A 24931-nucleotide genomic window follows, 5' to 3' on the forward strand; every position below is an offset into this window, starting at 1 on the left:
TTTTTTTTTACATGCCCATTTCCTTCAATGCCCATGATAACATATTCCTCACAGAAGCTTTTGAAACATCATTATCCAAAAGGCACATCTGTATGTTTCCATTCAAAAGGTTTGGCATTAGTCCCTCTCATGTTTCACTACACGGTACAAGCTGATGTGATTTCTGCTCATTGTCAGAACTGCCAAGACACATGTGCATGTCAAGTGCCCATGTTCTCTACAGCATTTTGCAGTTTTCCAACACTTTCCTGCTATTGTAGATAACAAGGATATCTGTGAACTCCTGCCTTTGCTAAGAGGCATCACTTCACTCCTATTGTATAACTCCTACTTTTGCTGCCTCTGCAAACCCTTATGATAATTTTACCCCAGTCCACAGCTGGCACTGGCAAAGCAGCCCAGCTGGGACACAACAAACTTCCATCCATGCTGCTTTTCCGATCAGATCTACTCTTCAGAAAGGTCTCTGTCTGTGTTCTACTTACGTTCCTTTAAACACAGCGTACGGAAACATGAAAAGCTGTAAATGTCAGCTTCTCAAAGATATACAGAATAGCTAAAAAAATCCTGCAGACTCTAAAGTCTCTGATAATTTTAGGACAGCCTGCATATAAGGCACTTATTTTTTCCCGGAAATAATGTCAAAGAGGACAGTGTTACAGCCCTGAGTGCACCCACCTTTAACAAGTTTAGATGGCTGAATTAAGGAGTCTAGTTTGTCAAGTCCAAAGTTAGCTCTTCCACTAATAAGAGCTGTTATGAAGATAGCTAGAAAAAAGGTCCTGACCCTCCTTTCCTCCTCCTCCCCCTCCTCCTTCTAAGCAGTCTTTACTGTTGGTCCCCTATGTCTGCACCTGGTTTGATGCCCTCCTGACCTTGAGCCACACAAATTGGCTTGGCATCCTGGCTTGCCCTGGGACCTGCCACCTCACTGAGGCCAGGTGATCTCTGGACTATGCCTGACGCTGAGGTCCTGATCCTTACCCTCGCTCATCCTTAGCATCCTGGATTCTTGTTGGTGAGGCTACTTTTCTCACCTGCCTTGATACCATGCTCTGCTCCAGGCTCCCCTTCCCTTTTGGAGTAGCTGGCCCTTGCTGTTCCCTGAGAAGCAACAACAAGCTCCCAACAGTCCTTTCAGACATGCAATGGCATAATTTCAGTGAAATACATAAAACTTTCAGATGAGGATAGACTGTAGCTATGGTATTTAAATATACTGAAGTTACAGCTTAAGATGTACATTGAAGGCAGACACATCAACCAGAGACCTATTTTCCTGTTTACGAATATGTGATATAATGTCACGCTTAGCAAAACCCCTCCTTCTTGGACTGTCTCCTCTGCCACTTAATCAGTATCTCCTTTAGGAATTTTTCAGTCAAACTGTCTCAGCTACTGCCTACAGTAAGACTATAAGATGAGCTGGAACACCACAGCCTCTCCCAGTGTCTTACCTGGAGGTGTTGTTTGACAGCCAGTTGAACATGAGCCGACATGGTGTCCAGGTAGCCAAAAAGGTCAGAGGCACCCTGGCTTGTATCAGAAATAATGTGGCCAGCAGGACTAGGGCAATGATTGTCCCTCTGTACTTGGCACTGGTGAGGCCCCACCTTGAGTACTGTGTTCAGTTCTGGGCCACCCATTGAAAGAAAGACATGGAGGTGCTGGATCGTGTCCAGAGAAGGGCAATGAAGCTGCTGAAGGGAGCAGAGCACAAACCCTATGAAGAATGACTGAGGGAGCTAGGGTTGTTTAGTCTAGAGAAAAAAGGAGGCTCCAAGATGACCCTGTCACTCCCTATAACTACGTGAAAGGAGATTGTAGCCAGGTGGGTGTTGGACTTTTCTCCCAGTCGATCAGTGACAGAATGACAGAACACGGCCTCAAGTTAAGAGGAGAGATTAAGATTGGATATCAAGAAAAATTTCTTCACTGAAAGGGCTGTCTGGCATTGGAACAGGCTGCCCAGGGAAGCGGTGGAATCACTGTCCTTGGAAGCGTTCAAAAGGTGTGTGAACGTGACATTTGGGAATATGGTTTAACAGTGAACACGGCTGTGCTGGATTAACGGTTGGACTCGATGACTTTAGAGGCCTTTTCCAACCTTACCAATTCTATGATCTTATTCCAACCTCTCCCTCCTAGGATGAAGGGCAACAATCCCCACAATACGACAAGTGTCCCCAGCCAGCCTGTGGGGCTCTCAGGAGGACGCAAGCCCACGGCTGGGACCGCGGTGCGCCCGCCTTCCCCTCGGCGCCAAACGCGCCGTGTCTATTTCCTCGCTGAAACACGACATCCCTCCCGGTTCCACGGACCCCCGGATCCCCGGCTCGCCCCGCCCCTCAGCGCGGCCTCGCCCCGCGCGCCGGCCCCTCCCACCCGGAGTCACCCGCGCGCCGGCCATTTAAAGGGCCCATAGGCACCGTCCCCCGGTTGTCCCGCTGTGTGCCCGCCGTTCTTCTCCCGCGGTGCCCCGAGCGCTCCCCTGCCGCGGCCCAGGCTCATCCCGCAGGACTGCCCGCGCCCGGCGGAGCCGCTGTGGGGCCTCGCGTAGCGCGGGGTGGGCGAGGAGTAGGGCCCGGTGTGCGCCGGGGGCAGGCGAACGGGCGGGCGCTGGATTCTTTGGGTCGCGGACGTCGCGGGCGAATAAAACAGGCGGGCGGTTGGTTGGTTGCGCCGTTCCTGCCGCGGGGGGCGCAGAGCAGAGGCGCCGCGGGACCCCGCGCAGATGGAGCCCGGCGGTGTGTCGGTGTCTGCCGTGCTGCCGGCGGGCGGGAGCGGAGAGCGCCTGGGAGGCGCCACTCCCAAGCAGTTTTGTGCCGTGCAGGGGAGGCCGCTCGTCAGCTACGCGGTGCGGGCCATGGAGAGGTAACGAGGCGGCGCCGCCCGGCTCCCCGACCGCGCCTCCCCGGCCCCGGCCGGCCCTCGCCCTGCCCCGGTCTTTGGAGAGCCGCCGGCATTCGCGCTGCCCTCGCCGCAGGCCCTGGGCGGGTCTGGTTTGCGCTGCGGTGTCTCCCCGTCCCTCCCCGCCCGGTTAGACCGTGCAGGGAGCAACAGCGGGGCAGGCAACGAGGTGCGACTGGCCCGCTCATCTGGGCACAGGTACCAGGCGGGACCTGGGCGCTTCCCCCAGCCCGGCCTGGCCCCCGGACCGCCATCCCGGGCGGCTCTGCTCTCCCTCCACAGCCCTGCCCGTGCCTCGAAGCTGTGGTACATTCCATGGATGCCGGAGATCATGGGTTCGAGGCCCCTTCAGCCTCGAAGCTCGAGAGTTGCTGTAGCTGTAGCGGCTGGTTTGGTGAGCTGCGAGCCGACCGCAGTTGCTGGAGACAGTCATCATGCTGCTCATCAGCCTTGAGAAAAGATCTGTGCTGCCACAGCCGTTGGAATGGTCCTTATAGTAGTGTCCAGAGGCCTCTAAAAAAGATTCACTCCTCATAGTGAGGCAAATGCACTCAGTGGTGTATAGCACTGCATTGTGCTTCACCGCTGGCCATGGTCAAACACCTTGTGTCAGCAGGAGGCTTAAAGCAGAAAGGTTTGTTTAAGTCATAGTTGCTGCACTGGAAGCATATGTAGCATAAAGCTGCACATGTAACTTTTCTGTGGCTATGTTGTAGTGATAGGATGAGGAATAAGACGTACAAACTAAAAGGGGAATTTTAGGTTAGATATTAGGAATAAATTTGTCATTCTTAAGGTTGTAAGCAGGTTGCCCAGGGAGGTTGTGGATGCTCCAGCCCTGGCAGCGCTCAAGGCCAGCCTGGATGCGGCCTTGAGCCACCTAGTCTAGTGGGAGGTGTCCCTGGCCATGGCAGGGGGGTTGGGACTAAATGATCTTTAAGGTCCCATCCAATCCTTAACATTATGTGATTCTGTGTTGGAGCAAAGGGTTCAAGTAATGGGATCTATTAGCAGCCAGGTTTTTTTCCTTTTCATAAGGCCGTTGAGTTCTAGGCATGTGACTGACAGTTAATATATTACTGTCAAATGTTAATATAATGTAAGTCTTTTATGTAGTGTCACGTGAAACACAGTAGGTAGGAGTGTATTCTGGATGTATTGCAGTAACTTTAGGAAAACAAACCTTTAGATTTTTAGAGAGGATAAATGGGGAGGAGTGGAGATTGGTGCAAGAAATGAAATTGCTAGCATCTTTCAAAGTTCTTAACTCATGGAAACTTGTAGAACATCAAAATTGTGACTCTTTTTCCATTCCCACCCAGAGAGACTTCCCTCAGGTCACTTGTTAACTTTATGAAAGAAATATTTCTTGTTTATTTAATTTTCAACAGCAGCCAGTCACAAAGGTAAGCACCTCAGTAAGCAAAACGTCCGATCCAAAACTTGCCACAGCTGTAATTTCTGCCAAAATGTCCTGAGAATCTACAGAGAAGAATAATATCCTCCCTCACTGTATTGGAAACCTGGAAACGAGAACAGAGTGAGGTTTGGGAAGAAAATGATATTCATAGGAAAATAAGTAGTATTCATCTAAAAAACCCTTTTATATTTACTGCCAGTAAGCTCTGAGAAAATAGCTGCACTTTGAGCAACAGAATTATATTTATGTCCTAAAGCTGCAAAAAATTAGAAGGTTGAATTCTAACTGTACGGTCCAGCCAAGCTGATTGTGAGAGTAACAACTTGGTGCTTTTGCTTAGTAGTGGAATAACCACTGCCAGGGCTCTGACAGGCAGAACTTCCTGCCATCTCTACTGAGCTGGAGTGTTCAGTAGACTGTTAACTGGTATAGATGTGTATGAGGAGCTGGGAACCCATGTACTCCAAAGCTTGGAATGGCTTTCACTTTCATCTCAACGCTTTCACTTCCGGCTTTGAAACTACAAAGGATGTACCTTGTTCTTACTTTGTGAGACTGTAAGAGCAAAAATGTGATACTGAGGAACTGCAGTTTGTCCCATAATCTGTCACTCAGAAGTGGCAGCTTGATACTGTCTTCTGATGTCTGTCGTTGACCTGATGTAATTGAATGAATCATTGACCCATTAGCCTGTAGTAATTTCTGTTGAACTGATTACCTCAGCTAATGCGGCTATTTTTAAGCTTCTTTTTAATCTGGAATAAAGGTAGTAATATATAGACAAATACATGAGCAGTTCAAGGATGTGCAGCTGCTTTGCATGTGCTTTTTAAAGGTTAGTAGAAGAAGATCTTTATGCTGTTCAGCTGAAAGTAGTGAGAATCTTAAATATCAATGTGGAAAAATGGGCAGATGAGACAAGAACAGACATGAATGAATAAACAGTGCATCTTGTTGTATAGAATGATAGCATGTGGAACACTGGCCTGCCAATAATAATCATAGATGATGCCCTTAGGAGAGGAGGTGAGCAAAACTAGTTCTTTTTGTCCGGTTATCATTAGCTTATTCTTGAAATAGCTTATGAGCTAAAAATAATGATAGCAAACTTTATGAACGTATCTTTGTTATTTTGTCTGACTCATAAGGAGCATTTTATTTCTGGCAAAAATGAATGGCTTCTGTACATAAGATCCTCAAAACTTCCTTAATATACCAGACTTAAAAGCTTCCTGCTTCCATTTTTGTGGAAAAAGATACATTTTCTGTAAAAGATACAGTTTTTCATATACCAATAAAGTCATAACAAAGCTACTATGGAGCAAAAGGAAGTTATGCTTGCATTCTGCAAATGCACGCTGTTCTCGATAGTTCTTTTTCTAATTTGGTGTTTGAATAATAAGACCAGCAAAAGTGATATAATGATTTATCTTGCACCTCTGAAGAGTTTCTGTGGCAGTGAAAGATCCTGTACAACACTGCTAAAGCTGTCTCAGCAGTGACTGCCTGGTTCTGGCCTTGTTTTGCTGATTTTGGTATATTGTATTGAATAGTTTGCTACTGGCAGAATGAGAGTTGCAAGAGATTGAGTGTGAGCATTTAAGCCTCATGTCAGATTTCAGACTCAGCCCTGGTTGTATGCGAGTGAACTGACTGAGGGCTAAATAGTCACATTGATACCTCAGCATGCCATTTAGGTGATACAGTTTCAAAGTGGTTTTGTTTAATTTCTTCTGCAGCTTGTATTGAGAAGTCATGTAATAACTTTATCTGCTGCTGAGTTAATGAGCTCCTTTACTTTGAATTCTAGGTGGACTAATATAAATGTTTGTACTTTTTTTTTGAAACTTAATGAAATAATACTATTTTCCAGCAGGCAGTAAGTCTGTTTGTAGGTGATGACGAGAAGTATAGTTGCAGAAAACAAACATATAGTACTTTTCTGCTTCATTGTTTTCTTTCTGCTAGTATTTAGGTCTTCCTAAGGCAGTTTTAAAGTGATTATAACTGGAGTTGTTGTGTTTCATCTGGTCAGACCTGATTTTCCACTTCAGAACTACAGCCTATGTTGTATGGAAGCACTGGAGTTCTGTATTGTTTAAACAGATTGGGGTACAGTATTATGATCTTTTTCATACATTGTGCTGATTCTTGCTGCAACTTGTGTTATCTTGATCTAATATTACAGTTATAAAATTGAAATGGTGTTTTTAAATTGGATTTGAGCAGGTCCTGAGCTGCTTATTATTTTAGTGTGAAATCTTTCTGAAGAAGATGATGTGACAAATTGAGGGAGGAAAAAAGGATTCATTTACTGACAGATTGAGTGTATACTGATAACTTTCTACTTTGTTAAAACATTTGCAACATTTCCATAAGCAAATCTTTAAAGGAGCAAGCACCCGTGTGATGCACTGTCCTTATTCATTAAAATTTGTAGCGTACTTTACTGGATTAGTACTTTCCATGAGTTTTGGTGGGACAAAACCCAAGCTGTTCTGGTACGTAATCAGTCTAGTGGATGACTTTATAATCTCATATGAATAGGTTACATCCCTAAATCCCAGCTCTAACTGTAGAATATGAGTCTGGAATGAATTTAGGGAGGACATACTCAAGTTTACAAATGTGTTTATGCAGACACAGGGTGGAGCTGTGACCGCATCCTGTCACTTTTTGGTATATTGTACCCCACTGGAGACCTTGAGCCATTCCACCCACCCTGTGCAGAGATTTATCATAGGCTGGCCAGTACTTGTGCTCTCTTCCCATCTTTTCAGAAGATGCTGTGTGCTACCCAGTTACCTCATAATCTGTTTCATTTAACTGCAGAAAGGGAAATGTCAGTGCTTTTCTTATGCAGAGCTAGTGAATGTGCAGAATGTCCACTGTTTCTGGGTACTGTGTAAGGCTGTAGTTGTTCTGCAAATAGAAGTGCAGAGCTCTTGTTTTCATTCAGTGTGAAAAAACTCTTCTTGAATTTTGCTTTATTTAAATTATTGACTCCCGATATTCAAAAGAACTGAGATGAATCCAGTTACTTTGCCCTAGTTCTAAGTTTAAGTCATTCAAAGATGCTAAGTTTTGTGGCTAAATGTACGATTATGCCAGAACTAATTTCAGAGGTTTTTAAAACCTTTTGATGAACCTGTGGTGAGTGGCAAGTTGAAATGAAACTTGAAACCATATGGTTAAGATTTTACATTTGAACAACTTAATACTTTAAAAGTGCTGAGAATATGTTAGTTTGGCTGTATTTTCTGCCTTTGTTAATAATAAAATGAACACAAGGACAAATATTTTTCTTTTGAAGAATGCTAATAGCACTTCCATTTATTTTATTTTTAACAGTTATTTTAAAATTAATTGAAATGGTTTTCCATGGAGTTTTATCAATTGCAAAAAAAAAAAAGAACCCAACCCATACGTAAGGTGGAAGATGTTCTGTTGTTTCTCATAGCTCTGGGGGACTGGTTTGTATCACAGATGACTTTTCTTTTGGAGTAAGGGTAGTTTCTAGGCAATGCTTTCTCATGTGTTATTGTAGAAACCAGTATCTTCAGCCTGTGTAGTTCTGAACTGTAAATTTCTTACACTTATTTTTCTAACTGGAAATATTTAGTACCTTTATTCTTGTTTTGTCTACAAAATTAGTTTCAATAGCTTTACTAGTTTTACTTGAGAGAGCATATAGCACTTGTCTCTCTCCTTAGTTGGATATGTAGGTAATTTTAACATAGTAAGTTTTTTTTTTTTTAATCGTTGCTCATCTGATGAGTTTCTTGCCTGACGTGCTAAGAAACTCTTCTGCCATCTGTGGAGACACTTTTTTTTTTTAATGTTCTCTACATAACATTTAGAAAATAGGACACTAAAATGGATTTGAATTCTGGTGTTTCCATTTTTTTTGAAGAAGAGTATGCATGTGCGACTTGAATTTGTATTCCTAGGTCCTTTGACACAAGTATGACTTTAGCCTTGCTTCAGTTATGACTGGTTTTTTGTCTTGTGGTTTGTGGGTCATTGTCCTCCCCCCTCCCCGACACCCTGTCTATTGTAGACTTAGGCAGATAGCAATAGTAACAGCTTGAAGTTCTCTAAAAATATGGTTTTGATGTTAATGTAATCTTACCTAGCACAGCTATGTTTTTATATTTTTCTGGCTTCCTAGAGTACTAGAGCAGAAACATTTGTGTGTATTTTTTTTTTTTTTCAAACTACCAGTATAATATTTCCTGTCAATATTCAAGTGTTACAGTATCATAAATTCATTAGGAATCTGTCAATTACTACTCATGATTGTCTTTATAGTGAACTTAGTTTCAGAATTTTTCTTGATCCTCTTATTTTTTTGTACACAGTGTACTACTTTGGAACATGGAGTATTCCAGGTCCCAGGATTTACCAATTTGTTGGAAACTGATTAATAAACTGTAACTGATTGATTTAGAAATTCTGTTTGAAGCTAGGAATGAGGCTGGAGTAAGAAATGGTTTGAAGGCTTTTGGAAGGGTTATCAGAAGGTGCCCCTCTGCAAAGTGGCTGTTGGAAGCAAGTCCATTCCCAGAACTCCAATTTTGTTGGTTGGTATCCATGTATTGGTAGAAATCCTCTGTAATATCTTTCCCTTTAGAACTGGATTATGAAAACATGGACTTGAGTATGCTGAGAGATGCTTTATTTAGCCATCTTGAATTTTTGTTGCGAGTTTCTTTGTTTCACATATCTCTACTTTTATTTAGTCATTTATATCTACTTTCTGTGGTTTTGTACTATTTTTTCTAGGATAAGTTGGATATCTGACATTATTGTGGTGGTCTCTCCTGAAAATATTGAAACAATGAAGACTATCATTGAAAAATATGGCCACAAAAGAGTTACAGTAGTAGAAGGTGGAATAACTCGTCACCGGTCAATTTTCAATGGACTGAAAGTATTTGCAGAGAAGGAATTTTCCAGCCATCTGCTCCAGAAACCAGAAGTAGTGATTATCCATGATGCTGTGAGGCCATTTGTAGAAGAAGATATTCTTTCAAAAGTGGTTATGGCTGCTAAAGAACACGGGGTATGTACCATACAGCAATGCAACTCTGCAATGTGCTTTTTACATGTAAAAACGGCGTAAAATCATGACTGATACATGAGGAATTTTCTAGCAATTGTATTAATGTATGATGTTGTTTTTTTAAGGAGAACAGATCCAGAATCCCTATTAAGCAGAGAGGTCAGGTGGAGGAGGTTGACATTTTTAAATGCTGCAGGCGTTATTTGCTACAGGGAATAATTATTGCCATAGAGACTGTCAGTAAGAGCTTGAATTAATCAGCAATTTGTTAGTTGAAAGGTAGATTGCATAATGATAGTTTACTTTTTTTTCCATACAGAATTATCACCTAATGCAGCTCTGTTAGTGAGTGTATGTGCTGCATTGGTTGACTCTCAAACTTTGTGTTTTCATCTCAAACTTATGCAAACTCTGAATAAGCAGCAAGAGAGCTGTCTCTGTAGTAATGCTGAATTGTTCTAGAACTTGTAAGTATTACAAACTGCTGGGAAACAGGAGAAGTGGGAAGTCTCCAGCCATGGGTTGGATATTTTCCTGCTCATCACTACATCTGGGGACTGGGATTATTCACAGGAACCAGGAGGATTTCTGAGAAAGTGATATGTGAAGGGGAAGAGTTGGTAGAAGTTGTATTGTGCAAGTAGAAGGGTGGGAAAGGCATTTACTAGCAACAAGAACTGTTGGATAAACTGGCAAAGTCAGAGATGTGAGAAATCATGACTTAGCCACAGACTTGTTTGTATGATTTGTTATCCTCACTCTGTCCTTGAATTCTCCATTAATAAGATAGCATAATGCTTCCCTGCATCAAGGAGATGGTTTGAAGTAGAAGCCATTAGTGACAGCAGATTGTTTGGGTACTAGAAATCTAGGACTTGTACCACTGCTTGTCTTTTCCAGAAAATGTGGTAGAAGATAAGCTAATTGACAGGTGATTCACAGCTTTGACAGTTGAATAATGAGTCCAAAGAATGAACTGTAGTATTTCCTTAGTGCTCCTACACATTTTTTTGAAACCTCCTAGTGTGGAAGGGGAATGTATGGCTTGTTAAAATATTTATTATGAAAATCAAATTATGTAAGGTCTCTCAGAACATTGTTAGAAATCTAAATATATTCAGTCTCTTACAAGTAGACCTGTACTTTTGTAGATAGGCTTATTAAGAAATGGTGATAAAACAGAAACTGCTCTCTAATTGTCAGTGATCCAGAACATAAGTTTCCAGTCATTAAAACTTAAATTCTGTTAGAATTTTAACAAGGTTTTTGACCTTTCTCATGTAGCACAAAATAACATTCCAGAATTGATTCTCTGCTAGAGACTTTAAAATCAATCCTCTTTGTATATCAGTTTTAAATGTGATTATTTGAGAGTGGTAGAAGAATGGAGTTAGTTGTACTGATGTTGAGTTGAAATGACAATAACTTTCCTGAATGTGTTTGTGTTTAGGTGTCTTTGCATGTTAAGGTATATCATATCTCATTTGAATTTATGTTTAAGTTTTTTAGCTTGTTCACTTTTTTCTTGAAACTTTTGCGATTTCAGTGTAATATTTTCTTCTGGTTTTCTTTTTAATTGGATGCAAGGCATTTTCGGTAAAACAGTAGGGAACCAAAGCAATCTCCATTGACCTTCTCAAGTCAGTGTACTGTAGTTTATCTGAGCTTCTGACTGGTAAATATTTACTGGTAAATATTTCCTTACCTGGATCACTGAAGTATCATTTGGTCTTGAAAAGGTGATCTTGTACATGTGCCATTGTATTTTTTTGTGGTGTGATGTCTATCTGAAATGTGTATGGTATTTATTTACAGAAATGGACTCCGAGAGCTATGCACTGTTGATGTTACCTGACAAAGTATTTGAGTTAAGGAACATAAGAAGAACTTTATTTTATGTAATGAATTGGAAAAGCTTTCTCCCAGAGACAGGTGGCTGTCTTTACTTGACAGCTGCAGAATTCTGAAGAGCTAAATGGAAAACTGTGACTCTTTCTCAAAACTAATATGCATGGCTTTGAGTATCAGAAAAGAATGGATTGAGAGAAGCTATCATCTGTAGTTTTTCCTATGGTCAGATTCTTTGTATATCTAAAGGGGAGTCAGTTCTTCAATCTTTCAGTACAAAAAGTAATTACTTCCTTTTGCATGATATAGAAAGGTAGAAAACCTGGCAGAAACATGATATTAAATCACTTGTGTTAAGGGTAATGCTGTATTGTTATTCATCTGCATACCATATAGATAGCATAATTATGAGAAGCTTTAATGTTCTTTAAAATGGCAATTGATCAAGTAAGTTATTGCACTGCTAGCTGCCAATTGTCAGACAAATAAACTGCTTAATTACACTTACTAATCTGTTTGTTATTTGCCTGTAGGAATCAAAATGTGCACCTTAACCAGAACTAATAAATTATGCCTTAAATACCTCAAACAATTCCTTGATTATGTGAAAATATTATTTTGTAACCAATTAAGTTCCATTTATGTTTTTGGGGTAATTTTGCAATTAAAATTACATGTTTCTAGACACAAATTCTTTATTGCTAGTAAAAGTTGGGAAAAGTGGAAGCTTCAGAAGGCATGAGTCCAAAGCCTCTAGCAATATCTCATTGCCAGCATTGCATTTTAAACAACATAACTAAAAAGAAAAATGCTTACAAGAAAAAAAAAACCAGGAAGGTGGGGGGGAACTTGTCAGTTCTGCTATGGAGAATTTAAAAAAAGAAGGCACATACAGTCAAAGACTTTCTTTCTCTAGTTAACATAAACTAGATTTGAAAGTATAGTTTATTATTTCAAAAGGACTAAGTCAAAATGGCACTCTTAAAAGCTGGTTTCTGGAAGCTGTCTAACATCATTACTTTATTCTAAACTTTAGCAAGGGTATGAACAAAGCTTACATACCAATACAGCTGTACAGTGGTACTCAGTCTCATGGACTCTCACAGAGGCAGTCAGTCAAAATAATACCCCCAGACAGAAAACACCGTGCATTATGCTCAGCCTGTTCCTGTCAGTGCTGCCATTATCAGTCTCACTGCAGCAGGAGGCTGGAGCAGGAAACACACACTCGTGTGGATGCTGTTCTTTTCAGCCAGTTACAGAAGACATTTTATTTTGCTGTCTATGATTGTTGAGTTACAATAGCAAAACTCGGTGGGTGGCAAACTGAAAAACACCTGTTTTTCTCCACTGAAGTTGAAGGAGGACTTGGATGGATAAATAAGATGATCTGGTTGGTGCACTTGAATGGGGATGGAATGCTGGAGCAGTTCTGCCCGTTTTGACCTTTCTTTGTACTTTTTCTGTTGAAAGTGATTGTCTTTTTATGTTTCCTTATTTCCTCTGGTTTTGTCGTATGTAGAGTATTTTAAACATTGTCTTTGTTTTCTGTGTTATACTCAAAAATTGATTTTATCCAGCTGCAAAGACTGCATCATATTTATACCCTGGGTCATCTGAAGTCATCCACTGCCTGTGTTCTCAGAAGTTATACTTCCATTGTATACTTGGTGCTTTGGGAGGCTCAGACCCATATGCAAAGACAGAATCAAGAACTGAAGACGTTACAATTACCATCTTGACATGATTTTTATTTCACTGATGGAATGAGTTCTGTAGTTTAGGAGACTGACTGATGTCAATGTAAAAATACTTACTAGTGAATAGTAGGGATTATGAAGCAATTTTAGAATAAAACATTTTAAGACCTACATGCTCTTAGCTATGGTAAAGCTCATGTAGGACAGGCACGTGATTTGAGAAAGCTGTCATGGCTTCACCAAGGGCAGGTCCTGCCTAATCAACCTAGGGGCCTTCTATGGTGCAGTGACTATATCAGTGGACGAGAGAAGAGCTATGGATGTTGCCTGTCTGGACTTCTCTAAGGCCTTTGAGACAGTCCTCCACAATATCCTTCTCTCTAAATTGGAGAGAGAAGGATTTGATGGATGGACTGTTCAGTGGATGAGGATTTGCTTGGTTGGTTGCAGCCAGAGGGTTGTGGTTAACAGCTCAACATCCAGGTGGAGAGTGGTGACAAGTGGTATCCCTCAGGGGTCTGTATTGGGACCAATATTCTTTAATACCTTCACAGACAGTGAGATCAAGTGCACTCTCAGCAAATTTATAGATGACAGCAAGGTGAGTGGTGCAGTTGACATGCCTGAGGGGTGGGATGCCATGCAGAGGGACCTGGACAAGTTTGAGAAGTGGGCCTTTGTGAACACTGATGTTCAACATGGCCAAGTGCAAGATCCTGCACCTCAACTGTGACAGTCCCCGGTATCAATACAGGCTCTGGGAAAAAGGGATTGAGAGAACCCTTGGGAAAAGGACTTGGGGGTACTGGTGGGTGTTGTCAGCTGGCCGTGAGCTGACAGTATGCACTTGGAGCCAGGAGAGGTGTGGCCAACAGGTTGAGGGAGGTGATTATGCCCCTCTACTTCACTCTCATGAGACCCCACCTGGAGTACTACTTCCAGCACTGGGGCCCTCAGCACAAGAAAGACATGGACCTGTTGAAGTGGGTCCAGTAGAGGGCCACAAAAATGATCAGATGAACACCTCTCATATGAAGAAAGGCTGAGAGAGCTGGGGTCATTTAGCCTGGACAAGAGAAAGCTCTGGGGAGACCTTATTGTGGCCTTTTGGTACCTACAGGGGGCTCCTTTACAAGATGGTGACAAACTTTTAAATGGGGTCTATTGAAATAGGAGAAGTAGTAATGATTTTAAACTAAAAAAGGGTAGATTCAGACTAGATATAGAATTTTTTTACAATGGCAGTGGTGAAACAATGGAACAGGTTTCCCAAAGAGATGGGAAATGCCCCATCGCTAGAAACATTCAAGGTCAGGTTCGACAGGGCTCTGAGCAACCTGATGTTGTTGAAGATGTCCCTGCTCATTGCAATGGGATTGGACTACCTGACCTTTAAAGGTCCCTTCCAACCCAAACTGTTCTATGATTCTACATTATTGTGAAGATCAGAAGCTCTTCAGTAGCCCTAAAACTTTTCTGAATGTGTGAAGAAATGAAGTGTAGTTTTGCTGTTGTACAGAAAATAGTTATACAATGCATTGTTCCTTTTTAATGGATAACTGTTGAAAGCATACTGATGTTTCCATAGCTTATGGCACTGTTGGTCCCATAGAAAGTTATAACCTTCTCAGTCAAGTTGTTGTCTTCTGTGTTGAATGGAAAACGAATGTATTGTTATTAAATACTTGAAGTCTTAGTCCTAACAAGATGTAATGTTTGATAGTTGGAATACACTGGTAAGGGGAGAAACAGGTCTATCATTTACCAGTCTCAATTTAAGTGATTTAGTGTATTCATTGCATTTATTGGGAAGGATGCAACTCAACCAACGGAAATAAATATATCATAGACAGAAACTTAAATTGTAATCTCCCTTTTTTCTTTGCAGCATTTCTGTGTTGTACTAACAGAGCCAGCTGTGCCTAACAAAACTAGTCACCTTTTTAAAAGGTGACTTGATCCACCGTTTCTTAGCTTCTGGAAGTCTACACACAGAGTAATTTTTACCTTACTTTTTTTTTTAGGGAGGGTTAGTTTATCCTGAAAATAAATTTTGAGCACAGTTTCCTGTACTTAAGTGGTTGCTGAGGTTGTTCTTAGGTAGTGTCTATAAAGTGTATCCTCTTTAAATTTAGAGAAACTACGTGTACGATACTGCTGTTGATTTGAGGCTAGTTAAAATCTATATGCTTCATCTGAGGAAACAATATGACTTTTGGGAAACGAAGCAGCTTTTAGTGAAGATATGTCTATTTAGTCACTCAGGTTTCTCCTTCCTGCAGCAGATAAAAGGATTAAAGAATAGTTCCTTAAAATAAGGGAAATCTTATCCAGCATGTGGGAGAAGCTGAATAAAGGCCTTGGATCATTCTAGAAACTCCTACATGGTGAGATCTGGAAGAGATTCTTAGCCATATCTCTCTGGCTAAGGATTAGGCATGTAAATTTTTCCCTTTTTCACCAAAAGGTGAAAAGTGAAAAAAAAAAAAAAAAGGGAACTGAAAAGAAGGATTATCTGAGTTTTCATCCAGAAATGTCACCAGCTGCATTTTGGCAGAGTTTGTGATCTCAGTGGTTGTGGCAGGAACACTACCAGCCCTGCAGGTTAGGTGAAGCTTCTGAAGGCCAACTTGGCCTGTTTCATATGCTGTAATAGTCTGCTGGACTGGTTCTGTGCTTACCCTTCTGTTTCCAAGAAGTAAGTGGGCTGTAATACAGCCTTGAGGAGCCTTGGAGCATGTAGGAGAGAATTCATGAGGTATCAAATTCGCACATATGTGTATTAACGTCACTATCGGAGCCAAAGTGACATCATAAGGTGTGATGATCTGTTTTACAAGGCCCTTGATAACAGAGGAAGTGTTGGATGAAGCTTGGATAAAGAGATGTACGAGAAAGAAGCTCAGGTGCAAGGTTTCCTGCAAGGAGAGGGCACAAGCAGTTCCGAGGGAAGCAGCTGAGCGAGTTCAGAAGGCAAAGACTTTTGATAAGCAAGTGCAGGGTTGCTTTAGAGCACTGCATGACCACAATCTATAGTGCCATGGGTTTGATTGCTCAGTACTCTGTGGGTGGGAAAGTTATTAATTAAAGACGGCATTTGGTTGATTAAATTGTGCAAGAGTCCTCCTACAACACCTCAAGATTTTTTTCTTCTTTCTTCATAATATGATGCAAATCATGTGTTTAATGATAAGCAGTGGATCAGTAGCATTCACGTCATGATATTGTTGATTTTGTAATGGCATACACTGTCTGGAGGTAAAATATTCTTCTTAAAGAAGTTCTTAAACTCAATTGTAAGACCTGTAGCAGTCATGTCAAGATTTCAATTCCGCTGAATACAAATGTTAACTCATCTTTATATTGATTTACTCTAATATGCAAAATCCTTTGTGGCGCAGTGCATGCTCACTGATAGCTTTTTGCCATGTAAATCAGTATTTGGGATATGAAAGATGGCTTGCTGACTGTAAATTGTGTTTCATTAGTTGTTAATGCAAAGTAATATTATGCTGTCAAAGTAAAATAAACAATCTTATTAATTTTAGAGGCAAAATTTATTGTTTTCATAGTTCATTAACTTTTATAGCAAATGTTCTGTTTAATTTTTGCCGCCTAGATTTACAATACAGCACAGGTTAGAACAAGAAAGTGCTGGTAGCTCATGTTGTTGTCAGTTATGTTGAATGAATGCCAAATGTAAAGCTCTAAGTATGCCTTAAAATACCTCTAAATATAGTGAAAACTGATGGTAGCATACAGGCCATGTGATTTGCTTTGAAATGTTTGAATTGCTTAGGCTGAATTATGCATCTTAGAGAATCCATCGTAATTGGGTATAATCTACAACTATTGCTGACAACTGAAAAGAATAAATATGCTGTAAGAAAGCCTTGAAGCTCTATACCAGCATGTGCTGCTGTTTAGGTGGGGGATGCTATGTGTGGTCTGGGTCATATAGTTAGTATGGATCTTTGGTAGCATTATACAGACTTTATACAAACTTTAAAATACTTTAAAAAATCTATGAAGAAGAAAACAAAACCTTAATAAATAAGACTGTGTTGTTAAACATTATCAGTTATTGCATTGTGACGAAAAAATAGCTAAGTATGTTGACTAAGGTAATAAGACCTTTTTTGGCTAATAATATGACAAAATATATTTTATGGAATATACAGTACTACTGTATCTATGAAAAACACTAACTTCCTTAACCATTCTCGAATTTCTCACAAGGAATGCACTAGAAGAAATGCTGTATAATTTGTATGGCACATTAAAAATGTCTGTATTGGTTTAATCCTGCTAACTTTTGTAATTTTATGCTTTATTGTATCAAAAATTTGTGGCGATAATTCACGATACTTGAGCAACATAAATTACATTCTTAGAATTTATTTTCAGTCTACTTTTTAAAAAAAATCTGATTTTAATGTGAAATCAAAACTTCACCTAATTGTTGTATCATTATTTGCAGTACTGCCCTTTGCTTTTCCTTAGTGCATATGTATGTTACTGATTTTGCTTCTTTTCCACTTATGATATGTTTTTGACCTTGTTTTCAGTGCTGTGTGTTGAAAAATTGCAGCCTGTGATATGCCTAGTTTTGCTTTCTTCCTCTACTTTATATACATATACATATATATTTTCAGTTGCATATTCCTATTATTTTGTCTTTTTGAAGGAAATCTTTTTTATTTTCTCGGTGAAATCTTATTTTTTCCACAGAATAGCATTTAGAATTTAGCACGTGATTGATTAGAGCAAAACAATATTTGCTGATGCTTAGAGGTAAATGCTTTAAATACAAAAGAACAGAAATTTTGTAAAGAACATGTGTGCTCTTAATTTTTGAGCAACAGTTTCTGTTATCTTCTGTAGTTTACCATAGCTGACTGGGGCTCTGACATGTCTTGATGTACGTGTACTATCCCCAGTTACTCAGATAGTATGTTCTGATAAAGGTGACCTCATTAGAAGAAATGTTTTCTTTTTCTTAAACAGTGTGATAAATATACATTACATTTGTTTAAGGCATCCCATATCTTTGAAGTCAGTTCAATGTACAACACTGTGTCAGCTCATTAACATTGGATCAAAGCGTATATTAAATTTCTGATTAAACATCCCCTCTTTTGCAGCTAGGAATAAACACAATTATAACTTCTTCCTTCCTCGTGTTGGTTTAAGATTAACATGTGCCCAATTTTAGTGAGTTTGACTGTTGCTTCTAGCCAGCTGGGTAAACAGACTTTAAGGAAATTAGGTGAAGTTTAGCATATAAGCCTTTTTTCATAGTATTCAAAACTCCTTACATGTGTTCTAATTAACCTTCTTTTTGTCTGGCTGATGATTAGGTTTAATATCTGTGTTAGACCAGGCTTGTTTAACATTTCAACCAGTTCTATCCTTGGGCAATTAAAAGCTGCCAGAGCAAATGTGTCAAGACAGCTGGAATTGGACTGGCTGATGATAGTGCCTACATAAGAGAATTTTAGTGCTCAGTAATGAGAATCAAACATGCTGTGCCCATAAGGACTGCGAGTTTTGTTGGTTTTTTTTTTTCCCCAACAAAATTAAAAATAAGGTATGCAAGAACTATTCTTTTTCTTACAGAATATATAGGCAGAAGATACCTGGCAAAAAGAAGGTAGCCTTTATTTCTTCAGCCTTAATTTCTGATGGATACATTAGACATTGTCCAGATTGCAGATTGTACTTGTTTGTTGGCAGAATGAATAGGTCGAAGGAATCCTGACCCCACCACAGCATAGTCACACAAATTGTCTGTGCTACATGGTAGAGTTTGGGTGTGAATGTGGGTGAAAGTATGTTATGCCTCAGACTCAAACTAATGTTTCTGCGTGATAATGAGAGTACCTCTACCTTTATTGTGGTTTGCTATTCTTTACTGAGTCATCTTGGTTGTCCTATAGTCCTGACTGCATGCTCCATATGTTCCTTCAAGAGATGTGTGCAACTGAGGTACTGGTTTGGGGGACTCTTTTGGACATGGCATTAACAGAAGGACTTATGGGGCAGATGGTGACAGGATTGAGTTGAACCCATGCAGCCAGACCACTGCCTTGCCTTGCTATACAGAAAGCAGGTGGGTTCTGGGTACAGAATGAGTTATGAACTTTGTGGACTATGTGCAAGCTTGTAGCAGTTCAGTTTGGAAGTTTGGCTAGTTTGGGCTTGAACGAGTGTTCACACCTAAGTTGCTCATATGGTCGAATTGTTATCAACTGCACTTCTGTATCAGATGGTGGCTTATAGTTTTTCTCATTATTTTGTTTGTGCCCCCAGCTTTTCCATCGAAATAGAATTGTTTTGCTAGGATTTCTCTACATCTTCCGTCTCTGCAGTGGAATCATAAAACTTCTCACAGACTAAAGCTTTTGGTTATAGAGAAAAAACCCATAGCCCTAGACAAGAGCTGAATAGAAAAGGAAAAGAAAAAAAAGAAACATAAGAAAATAAGATGATATTTTAGTGCTATACCTTGAATGTGCATTAGAAGTAATTCTCTAATTGCTTTATTTTATGACAATAGTTATATGTCTTTGTTTTAATAGATATTCTCCCTTTCAGATTTACAATAGAAGAAATTTGAAAAGAACATCCTCTTAAATATGTGAAATATTTTAATCTTATAATTAAGTTTCTGAATTTTACTTTCAAGATTCTGTTTGATAAATATGAAATAAGAAATCATTCTTCTAACTTAAATGGTAATTACTGAATGTGGCTGAAGTATGTTGATTACTATAGATACAATTAGTTTGAGTGCAGATGTCTGAATAGAAATGCAAGTTTCTACCTGTTACATGCATCACAAATACAGTGTTTATTTCTGTATTTTTTTCATACTGTAGGTGGCTGTGAATGCCCTTCCTGGAAAGTAGTTTGATCTGTGTAAAAGAATGCTTTCTGTGTAGTAACATGTGGAAACAGTTTGATGGAATAAAATGAGAAGAAATTAGTCATAGTTATGCTGAACTTCTTTTGCTAGTTCCTAGCCAGACCTAATTTAGACCAAAATCCTTAGGAGATGGTTGTGTTTGGAAACATATAAATAATCTTTCACCCAATAAAAAACATTCCAGGACATATTTGTAAACTGTTAGATATCTAGCTTGTCTAAGTTAACATTGATTGTTATTGTTATGTAGTTCAACACTGTCCTAATGCAATCCTTGTCTTAATGGAAAAGCAGGATAAAATTTTTTTGTGTGTTTATCAAATTTACCTTTATAAAACTGACTTTAATGGAATTTCAAGATGAATGTAGTTGTCTTATGAAGTGTGACAAGCCCCACAATCTTCAGCATACCGTTTCAAAGAAGTCAGCTGCTTTGAAATTATGAAAATGTATTTCTAATGTGCTTCTATTTTCAGTGAATATATGCAATGCAAGTTTATTTTTTCTAAGGCAGGGTGGCTAAATTATTTGTGAGTCTTGCTTCAGTGCTATTTTGCTTGTTGGAGTTGAAAACAACTCTGAAAGAATTAAAATTTATAAATATGAACATTGAGAAAACATGTAAAAGCATTAAGAATAGGAACATTCTTTTTAAGTTAATACTCACAGGCTTGCTTTTATGCATTTGATATCAGGCCTATTGCTAAGTAATTTTAAAACATTGAATTATTAGTTAGGATAATTAAAATATAAAATAAATAATACATAAAATGTACACTTAATGCTACCAGACAGCTGAGAAGATAGAAAGCATAGGGAAAATGAATTTCAGGGGTGATAGAGGCTATGAATGAAAAAGAAGAGTATTATTGGTATAATTAAAAAGTAGAAGGGAATCATATTAGAGGAGTGGAAAACTTTGCCCATTTATGACAGCATTCTGTAAAGTTTTAGGCTATGATTCCCACTTACTTGAAGTTCAGGGTTGCAGATTGGCCATGTGAGACTTTGTGGGTCTGCATTAGTACTTGGGGCCTACTGGGGACAAGGGCGTGCCAAAGACATAGCATACTTTTTTTTTTAGTATGCCAGCTTGCAGGATCTGTGGTTGTCTGAGCTTGTTACCACACTGTTCTAAAACAAAAGGAATTGTAGTTGTGGTATTTTTTTGTAAGGATTTTGGGCCACTGCAACTTTTTTTTCTTCCTAGTCTGTATCATTCAACTTGTTGAGCTTTACAGCTGTTTAGCATTGTTCTGTTTCAACTCTGGCTACCCAAAATGACCAGATCAGCCATGTGACTCTTTTTTGGAGCTTCTGGGTCTTTGATAACTTATTCTTGTTGTGTTTTGTTGTAGGTGGGGAGTGTTGGTCTTGGATGAATATTGCACTGTGCTGTTGTAAGCTGGACGATTTTTTGCTTGTGAGATAAACTCCATCCCCCCCTCCTGGCCCCGCCCTGTAATACTTATGGAAATTTTAATTGGTTCTGTTTGGGTTCTGCGTTTTATTACCTTATATTACCTTATTTTAAACAAAATTAGGATTTTTATTTTTTATGATTTTTCAATAAAATTAAGCTATACTGCATTGTGTTAGCCAAGTTGCTGTGTTGTGTGTACGCTTCTGTGGTCTAAACATTCATACTTCATTTTGTAATAAAAGATGTCATTAATATTGGATTTAACTTTCCTTGAACTGACTGTATTATCTGATCTTAAAGCACACCCTGGTTATGGATTCACTGAATACACACATCTAAAGAGTTTCTTGTCAGAGTAGAAGTATGATAAACTGAGAACAATACAATGTTACTGTTTAGTGAAAAGATGAGTCAGTACGCCTTGGATATCTTGAAAATATTTGTGATATCCTATTATACTGAAGTGCATGATGCACTTCATTCTCTACCTTTTTCCAGTCACCATTGAATCTTTAATGGATACTGTGGTCTCAGTAAAAAACACTGAATACAAAACTGAGAACTTGTTTGTAAATGTTTTTGATTTGTGCTGTTTAAAAATGGGTCATAAAAGACACTTACTGTTTCTGAAAGCATCTAGAGGTGGGTTCAGTTTCAGCAGATAGATGGGTGAGCTTGCTTGTGAGTTATATGAGTCTGTCACTTCCCCTGAAGTTGATGGGATTCTATGTTCTTACAATATTTTAGGATTGTTCTAAGGAAGTGATAGATTAAAAGTATTTTGTTTGCAAAGGAAAACTAACTGGTTAGCAGTATCCTCTTCAATGTTTACTGTGCTATGAAGGAATATTTTGATACTTTAACTGATTTATTTCCCAAAATATGCAAAACTGGGAGAAAGAAGTGTATGCATTTCCTGGACATGCTAAGTTCACCAAAACTAATGCTTAACTGTCTTTGGAGTGGAGTGGCTTGAAGGCTGTAAAGTGGACATTTAAAGAAATTCAGAATAACTATCCACTTCACATTCAGGAAGGGTGTATGATGCATTTTATATATGATTTTGAAAGCAAACCTACTTGAGATCTGGATCATAATGATTAGAAATTGGAAGAGGAGACCTCTGATTAGGGAAATGTCAGTGTAAAACCCAGTAATGCCTTAGTGTATTATTGTCCCTACTGTGCCCTAATGTTTAAGTTTCTGGACTAAAAAAAATTAGTCTGTAGCCCTGTCTTAAGCTCCTAAAAAAAATTCCCTGTTTAGTTCATTGCAAGGCTACGGGGAGTGGAATTCAGAAAAGGCTTTGTGCTTCTCAGAGTGGAGAGGAGGCTTGCACTAACCAGAAGGAAATACCACAGAACGAGCCATACATGTTAAACTGTGCCCCTCTTTGGCCTTTATACAAGAACAAAACTCACAAAACTCAATTTTTCTGTTTTTACATGCCAAATATTATGTTTACACCATGAATGAAGATACCCATGAGCCAGTTTCAAAAGCAGAAGCACGTGTGGTGAGGTCTGTGTAAGCCAGTGTGGGTTTGGCAGCTGTGTTGGCATATACCAGCAGTACTGCAGATGCAAGGTTTCCTGTGTTAGGGACTCAGCTCTCTTGTGCCATATGAAAATAGTGCAGGGCATACACAGGCCAGTATTTTCCCTTGCTTGATCCCAGTTTCACCCAGTCTGAAAGTGGCCTTAGGAACTAATGTATTTCACGTGTCACTGAGGTAGGTGGTAGACACAGCCTTGTGTTGGGTCACATCGTCTGGTTGAGGGAGCCCATATAGGTGTGCGCTGAGACAGAGAAAGGTCCTGCAGAAACGTGAGCCAGTACTGAGCAAAACAACCAATTTCTGTATCTTGCCTCAGGATTTTAAGGTTTTGACTCAGTGCTGCACCTTAGCAGGTATGCTCTAGCTTATGGATTGTGGGCTTTTGGATACCAGTTGCTCATCATATGAAGGTTTTCTGTGCATTAGAAACTTCTTGGCTTTGCTAAGCACTAGAGGTCTCCATTCTGCTTTCAGTCATGGACTGAATTGTCTTTTTTTGGAATAAAACCTGTTTTTTTTTTTTAAATCAAATGACTGCTAATTATCCTGTTATTGAATACATAGAATTTCTGTCCTGTGCATGATCAGAAGTCAGACATGAATCTTATTCTTTGTATTTAATTTCATGTTTTCAGTCAGCGTCAGGTATAGTTTGGGTGGACCTGCTGCAGAAGAAATCTTATTGTGCCCAACTTGTGATTTCTTATTGAAATGGCAGGAAGACAGATGAGAAACTGAACCTGTCACACTGGACTCAGTTCTGGTGTAATGTGAAGACAAACTATAGCTGTTTGAAAAATGCATTTTTTAAATTTTACATGCTGTGAAGCTTTCGATTACTTGAGAAGTTAATTGGAGGGTTTAAAAAAGTGTTGCATTTGGATTTAGTTTTCTGAATCTTTGGAAGAGCTAGGCCTCAGCAGAGCAGGAGTTGTGGTTCAGTATTGACACAAAGATACCAATATAGACATTCATAAATTTTTATTGTGCAATAAACCAGATGGCAAGAAAACAATGTGTTTCAGAGTTCTTTTAAGAATACAATTTTGAGTATTCAATTTTATTTAGAATTGCAGTTTTGCTTTTTGTTCCTCAGAGTGGATGTTTCACTTGTGAGATTTGGTTACGCAAGTCACATTGTATTCTTGCAGTCTGTTTTATGCTTAAAATGTAACATGACATGATTGTTAAAAACTGTAATAAGATATTGGAACAGCCTAAGGAATTCTCTTTTGCTAACTGGTTTTCTGGAATGGTAACTGTTCCAGAAAAAAAAAAATCAAATATACAGCTAATTACAGAAAAGCTGTGGCTAGCATGCTGCTCTCTCTCTTTTCCCATGACCTTCTAATTTTACAATTTTTGTGTGTGTGTCTGACCAATTAAAATATGACGGCAGAGCAAAATAACATAGTCCAAATGCCCAGCAGCTGGGATATAGATGTAATAATCCATGTCCTTGAATCATAGGAAATAGGGGACAAATTGCAGATAATTTAGTCTCTCTACTTCTGCTATGCACAGCTTTTGCTCTAAGTGCATCTGTTAAATTTACACCTCCTTTAATACATTGATGTATTACTAAAATTATAGTGGTGTTTAGTTTTCTCAGTTTGTCTTTTCTGTTACAGAAGTAAAATTGATCCTGCCTGGGTCAGAAAGAAGAACTGAATTACCTCTTAAGAGACAGACAGTTCTGTGATTTCACAGTTTTACTGATCTTTCTGTACCACATTTTGCCATTGGATGATAGTGTTTTGCTCTGTGTGGTGTTTTATATAGATATCTCTTTCCATGTATTAGAAAGTAAAAGTGCTTTTCAGATTTTGAGAAAGTAGTTCAGATATTTCTCCTGTCACACGAATCTTTTGAATCTTTTCTCTCCCTTCAGCCTTCCCCGGTAGCTCATGCATATCAGAACTCTTTGGGCGTGAGAAATGGGTTCATGTCTGTTCTTATTCTGTAAAAGAATGAACTAAGGAGCTGTAATTTAGAGCTCATAAAGGGCTCAACACTCTGACTGCATTCCCCTTTGTTTTATTGTTAAGTAGTGTGAAAGGGGGAGGGAAGACAACTAGT

The 24931-nt window shown here is 39.3% G+C and overlaps 1 protein-coding gene across 4 annotated transcripts in view; it reads left to right on the forward strand.

The window, feature by feature from the left end:
- The first annotated feature begins 2585 nt into the window (after positions 1–2585).
- The window catches only part of CRPPA (CDP-L-ribitol pyrophosphorylase A), a 110411-nt gene continuing 88065 nt past the window's right edge, over positions 2586–24931 (forward strand). Inside the window, exons 1-2 of one of the 4 annotated variants that reach the window (XR_004357919.1) lie at positions 2586–2874; positions 9116–9395. Coding sequence is in view for 3 of the 4 variants with exons in the window: in XM_032692549.1 (XP_032548440.1) it covers positions 2735–2874; positions 9116–9395 (420 nt within the window). In the remaining variant the exon portion in view is untranslated. Of the gene's footprint in view, positions 2875–4100; positions 4317–6252; positions 8914–9115; positions 9396–24931 lie in introns of those variants that run through there. The other 3 variants (XM_032692549.1, XM_032692560.1, XM_032692572.1) reach the window with 3 other exon arrangements.

The sequence above is a fragment of the Chiroxiphia lanceolata genome, chromosome 1 (genome assembly GCF_009829145.1).
Source record: "Chiroxiphia lanceolata isolate bChiLan1 chromosome 1, bChiLan1.pri, whole genome shotgun sequence".
Classification (NCBI taxonomy): domain Eukaryota; kingdom Metazoa; phylum Chordata; class Aves; order Passeriformes; family Pipridae; genus Chiroxiphia; species Chiroxiphia lanceolata.